The sequence below is a fragment of the Botryllus schlosseri genome, chromosome 5 (genome assembly GCF_051294905.1).
Source record: "Botryllus schlosseri isolate E-star chromosome 5, Bs_hap1, whole genome shotgun sequence".
Lineage (NCBI taxonomy): Eukaryota > Metazoa > Chordata > Ascidiacea > Stolidobranchia > Styelidae > Botryllus > Botryllus schlosseri.
The window spans coordinates 7,470,190-7,476,692 of NC_137240.1; the positions used below are offsets into that span (position 1 = coordinate 7,470,190).

Here is a 6,503-nt window from a genome sequence, read left to right on the forward strand (position 1 = left end):
TCCGACATTGGTGTTATGGTTTCACTGTAATGACCATCAGCAACAAGTCGCTGATATTGTCATCTAATTCCGAGAAGGGGGCTCAGAGTTTTGTTGAAAAAAACTTAGTTATTCACGGAAGTGAAAACTCAGTGAGAAACCGGTATATGCAGGCTACATGGAGAACATAATTTTTACATGAAAATATATTTAAAATATCTGTGGTTGCACTTCATTTCCGCTAATGACTTAACAGCTCCTCAACTTCCAGAAAAAAACAACGAATCGCAATATAATAATAATGGAAATAATTTCAACGTCTGCATTTATAGTTAAATATCGTGTGTTCCTCACAACATTTACACAGGACTATTGCCAGATTACGACTAAAACAAAGCCATCATAGCAATATGGCAACGCATACCGTCGTTAACGTCACTTTATCAGCAATTTAAACGTCACTTTATCAGCAATTTATATAACTGCATTCAATCGATCAATCATCGTCATTACGCCAATTCCATTGTTTGCGAATAAAGGTGTTGATTAGAATAGCACCCTATGATCCATGGGCTGTATAATCGAGTATTCAAGTGCACAACTAGGGCACGGATTTCGAGGTGACGCTTTGGAATAATGTGACTGGTCCGGCCCGCGAGCGATTTGCAGGTCTGAATTCGACCCGCGACGCAACCGGAGTTTGACACCCTTGGTGTTAATCAACTGCAATTACTCTTGGAAGAGACTGAAGACGAACACACGTGAGACTAGGGTACAAAGATGATGAAATAGATTTTATTAGCAAAGAAGGTTTATGGAACGAAGAGTTGCATTCATCGTTCTGTTACAGTTGAAAATTCTTTATTACTTAAAACCCTTGGATTCGTATAGGACGAAATAATGCTGCATTGGGTCTTGTGCTATACGAATTTAACACTAACCCTCTGAGTTTCTCCACATTATGGTATCTATTCTTGCTATCAAAAGATGCCTGTATGCCTTCTTACAATGACAGAGCTGGTGTCATCAATATATCGAGATTAACAAAACTCCCACCCTGTCATATTGGGTCTTGATAGAATATGCGCCCACTTTTCTAATTACAATATTAGATTATATCCATGGGTTGTATAATTGAGTATTCAAGTGCAAAACTAGGGCATGGATTTCGAGGTGACGCTTTGGAATAATGTGACTGGTCCGGCCCGCGAGCGATTTGCAGGTCTGAATTCGACCCGCAACGCAACTTGCGTTTGACACCCCTGATGTAAATCAACTGCAATTACTCTCGAAAGAGACTGAAGACGAGCACAATAAGAGGCTAGGGTACAAAGATGATGAAATATATTTTATTAGCAAAGAAGGTTTATGGAACGAAGAATTGCATTCATCGTTTTGTTACTGTTACAGTCTTGATAGAATATTCGCCCACTTTTCTAATTACAATATTAGATTATTACTTTCATTTGTTACACGGGCTTTCGTCCACTCCTTTGTCACGTGTTAAAGCGGATGCCTGGTGATTGAACATTGAACAAGAACATAGTGAAAAGCTTCGCAAGCTCAGCTTTACGACTTTTTTGCAAACGAAAGCTCGTGAATGCAAACTTAAAAATATTTTGAAAGCGATGGTATAATAATCAAATGATAAACGCCTCTGTTTTGATCTATACGTGAACTCTGATTATTATCTGTTGTCACTCAAATGAGCTGTCACTCAGCTAAGTGTTTATCGCCGCGAGCATATATTTATAGGCGTAGCCTGGATGCAAATTTACGGGGGACGGAACCTATAACAACAACATGACAACACAGAACCAGCATGACGTATAGTGCATTCAGATGTCGTCTCAAATGAATAAGCTAGACTTCGAAAGAACCAAAGGCACCTTTCGTTACGCCAGCGAATGTGGGGAGTAGTTTGAATCTATCAATTAGCTGTCAAGTATAATTTGATCACAATCACGCTTGCCTTATCCCGCTTCAACACGCGTAACTATCACTTCCGAAGTACGACGAGTACGCGTCACAGTCGATTTTGTTGTGACAAAGTCATGTGACACTATTACAACTGTCACCGTCAACAGCACAAGCTCTGTCAAAGACACGTATTATAGGTGGGTATAGGCAGAAACAACACAATTACCAAAGCCGTCCTGAAATTCGATATATATATATATATTACTGATACTGTCAAAGTTGTGAAGTATACCCTGAAACGACGAAGCGTAACGGGGATTAACCACGAGTTCCAGAGCTTAGGTAGAGTTATTCAGAAGTCAGTCCATTTTTAAGGGCTGTTGATATCGCGCCATAAGCCTTTATCCAAGCTTTAACGGTTGGATGAGACTCCGTCAGATTCAGCGCTTGACAGATAACTTTCACCAACACCTGGCCAAGCAGCTGGTAAAATATAAACGTATAATACCAGATATTGACCTCGATTTCCATTGCAACGCATACTTACATCGAAATAATGAGGCTTGACGTTATGCTTTTTGTGCGATTTTCCCAGATCAGTGCACTTCTGGGTGATGAAGGCGGTATCGTCTAATTTCTTCACAATGGCATCGAGGGCCAGCGATAATCTATGAACAAAAGTTCAACTACTTTCAAGGACTTGGCAATGTCGTCGAAACGCCTCAAGTGCGTCGAAGGTTACCCTTAAATTATATGGAGAGCATTGATGCGATTATAAAGGACAATGCGTTTATCATGGTGCGTGACAGTCTGTTATTATTATGTGACAAAGATTAACGGGACTCCACCACAGCACGAAAAACTGCAGGGATATCCAGAACTCTAGATATCCCTGTTACAACTGGTATAACCAAGTTGAAGCAATTTTTTGCTAGCTATGTGACGTCACAGATGCTTCATACGTGATATTCGTGTATACACAACGAACCCTATGTAAAAAGCTCGACTATTCGCGAGCCTTTCAGGGCTTGACATTGTCCCGACTATTCGCGAGCCTTTCAGGGCTTGACATTGTCCCTAAAAAGTACTCGAGAGTTAAAAGCATATATTTATGCATGAATTTTCATGAGGAAATGGGGTATTCATACCTTTTAGCATGACTATTGAACTGGCTCTTTTGCGATAGGGACTCGAGCGTGTAGGACTCATCTCCACCGATTCCGAGGCGGTAAAAAAGCGTGGTAACTTCCGGAACCTCTTGGAAAAGCCTGTAACGACCAAGTTTCAAAGCAATTATTTAGGCGGAAATGAACAATCATGGCAGTAGGAGAATTGATCAATTTACAATGTTTATTGATGACATTAATGCGGGATATTTATTGTTTGTGGATATTCCCCTACGGAGTCAAATCAATATATATTGCCGTGATGTGGATGTCATGGTGCCTCAAGTCAACGTTGTATAATATAATCATTAATCAATCAATCAACCAATGATCTGGGCATACACACCCTGGTTACCGCATACTTCGCATCACTCTATGAAAGCGACTACGAATCGTGCGGCAAAGATTCTGTATAGGTCATGCGTCACACGCACTGTGGATAGGGTTACCATATTTCAGCAACCCAAATTCCGGACACTCTTTAGCGCCAACTAGTGGATTTCAAAATGAGTTATGACGTCACACCAGCAAAGCTTTGCTCATAGACCAGAGGTGGTCACGGTCCGGTTCAGGAGTAAGTGGCTGTGTGTTGTGTAACCGGGACCGAAAGCACATGTTTCCAGCCCCCTCCCGCCCAAATAACCAATGATTTTGAGCCCACACCATAGGGTAATCGATTCAACTTCTGAAGGGGGTGCTAACTATATGAATCTGGTTTCTATATGCATCTGGTCGGTAAATTATTTGAATGAATTCTGTCAATAATATTGGTCGTTCCATATATTACTACATAGATACTACACTCTCCGCCCTCATGATCAGAGTTAGTGGTAGTGCTGGTGGATGATGATGAGTTCGAAAATACTGGGAGCGTAATCGCATATCGTTAAGTCATGTTTATGTCCTACCGATACGATTGTTAATCATCCTTATAACGGCGCGCACCACAGAGCTTTATAAACACCCCACATCCAGTGGTTTCCAACCTTTTATGGTCGCGACTCCATCTACAATTTGAAAATGTTCCGAGGTACAGATCAAAATTTGACGAGCTGATTACTAAAAGAAGTCAGCACCTTTGCCCAGACTTACTCACGGGCTATTTTGGAAGCTGATTACGTTCAACATATTCGCAAACCCAAGAATAAAGGCAAACGAGCCCCCTCCCGTTCGGAACCATCTATCTTTGAATAAAGCATACGGCCTTAACGATCTCTAGGAATATACCGTTGTCCTATAATTGCGATTACAATTTGGCTTATTCCAGTAAATGAAGGTCGTTTTTATCTATATTTTATGGCAGTTTTTGCGAGGGTGGTAGTCTCCATATTAAAATCAATAAATGTGATAGTAAATCGCGCGCAGCGCGAAGAAAGATATCATACATCAGCATAAATATTCCCAAACAATATTGTTTTTATGCTGATTTACGAAAAAAATTATGAGCCTACGTCAAAATTCAGGACATTTGGCATATTTTAGAAATTCCTCCCGGACGCTAGTTTGAACAGTGAAATTCCGGACATGTCCGGGAAATTCCGGACGTATGGCAACCCTAACTGTGGATCGCTGCATCGGTTCACAAGTGCGTAAAGCTCAATTCACACCAGGGAATCCAGTCACAACCGTTGGTGTTGATTTCACGAAGGTGCTGGTCGGAGGGATAAGCAAAGCATGGGTCTTGCTAGAATTCAGACAAGGCTACGAATCGCTGCGAATAACTACGTGCTGGTAAGTGGAACACGGTCATAATATAGGCTTAAAATTCACGTTCGTTATTTGCAAAGGATGATTCGCATTCACGGACGATTTCATCCTACGCGGGATACTTTGTTGAGTGCGTGAAAATGGCTTCAGTCTCAAGACTTATTTCAAAAGCCCCGGTTTCATGACAAGGCACGAGTAAATAATCCCTCAAGCCCACAGGCGGTCCGCTACTTTGTCGAAGTACCAGTTTTTGAAACCAAACCTGTTCGTTTTCCGTGTGTTATTTTGCCATGTTATTTTGCCAAGGATAAAGTACTTTCATAAAAAAATGTTATTACAACTGGAAATATAAACAATGTACGACCGTAACAGATAACTGTCCAATTGCAGCCATTTTCATAGACATATCCGTGTTGGTCGCGAATATGGATCCGGAATTTTGGAAAAGTGACTACAGTATAAAATCTGTGACTACTCGCCCCAATCTACTTCATCAGCCTATTTGAGTACTTCAGATCTTTCATTTTTCACTTGCAAACGCCTTGCTGTATTAGCTACTTCTACTGGCGATAAAGCAGAAATATACTGTATTACTTCTAATTTTACCTGAGTAACAACCATGATTACTTTCATCATTTACACTCAAGGGGCTCGAAGAAAACAAATTTTCGGTATGTTCAATGTTGTTTCACTATGAACGTATGGAGATGCATACCCTCATGATGATGAGCCAGAAAATAGGAGATAAGGAGGGCTATATTTTGCTTGAAATTTCTAGCACCAAACATGGGTTATTTATGCCCAAATACCCGGGTAAAATAGTGAACGATTTAGATATCATTCGTATGTGTAGGTAGTTAGTGTATTGCAAACAATAAACCCCTTTAACCTGCAAAGTATCAGTCGGCCGGCCGTCGAGACCCCGTTTTCCGTCATCTTAGACCACGATGACTTTATTGCATCTGATTCCTCTGCGGTAAACAACGATTTCTCTTCCATCTTACGAGATAAGAGAGAGGAATTACAAGCTATGTGGATGCGCTGTCACAGAAATGAAGAGTGAAATGAAAAATCTCGCAACTAATACAACGATTACGCCGTGTACGCGACTACGTAAGAGCGCACTTTTATCGTGTAATGTGCTGCCGAAATATCCATCAAAGGGAGACCGCATCAACTTTCTTAGCATTCTGTTTGAGTGCCGCACAGGGCTTCCCATATCATAGAGTTTTATCCTCTTTCAAAAACATGCGTTTAAAAAGTCATTTGTCATTTGCATGTTGTGGCGTAGGCCTATTAGGCCATACTTACAGACTGACTCAACCCGCTTAGCAACTCGGAACAGCAAATATAGGAGCGCTTCGATCAAGTACTAGCCTCATTTCCTTGCCTGCAGAGTCCTTCCTACTCTCAAAACCCAATTCTGTAGTAGGAAGACTACGAAGAAGCTACCTCCTGGCACGGCATACAGCTTGGAGCATGCACAGGACGAATCTTGCGCAACAAGATAACGTGAATACTAAACTAGTTTCAGAACCAACCAGTTGATAGACATGAAGAACTAAATCTACGATTTCTATGATTTTAAAGCGTGTTGACGAGATCAGAAGAATAGCAAATTGCCAGAACCAATGACTTCAAAGATGATTACACACAACGCACTGAAGCCACGCGATGTGCTTGCTATCAAGAACAAAATCCGAATGATCCGGGCATCTCAATGCCCAGACC

The 6,503-nt window shown here is 41.1% G+C and overlaps 1 protein-coding gene across 1 annotated transcript; it reads right to left on the reverse strand.

Moving 5' to 3' along the window:
* Positions 1-1,306: 1,306 nt before the first annotated feature.
* On the reverse strand, positions 1,307-5,926 carry LOC145438836 (neuroglobin-like). The gene is made up of 4 exons (XM_080316201.1): positions 5,662-5,926; positions 3,048-3,167; positions 2,447-2,567; positions 1,307-2,382 (listed from the first exon to the last, which is right to left on the reverse strand). The coding sequence occupies exons 1-4, from the start codon at positions 5,769-5,771 to the stop codon at positions 2,248-2,250; spliced, it is 486 nt and encodes a 161-aa protein (XP_080172327.1). The 5' UTR covers positions 5,772-5,926; the 3' UTR covers positions 1,307-2,247.
* Positions 5,927-6,503: the final 577 nt, after the last annotated feature.

Coding starts and splice junctions, on each gene's coding strand:
- LOC145438836 (XM_080316201.1), bottom strand. CDS start 5,771: ATGGAAGAGAAATCGTTGTTTACCGCAGAGGAATCAGATGCAATAAAG. Junction 2,568..3,047: donor TTCAATAGTCATGCTAAAAG/GTATGAATACCC, acceptor TTTTGTTCATAG/ATTATCGCTGGCCCTCGATG. Junction 2,383..2,446: donor TCAAGCCTCATTATTTCGAT/GTAAGTATGCGT, acceptor ATATTTTACCAG/CTGCTTGGCCAGGTGTTGGT.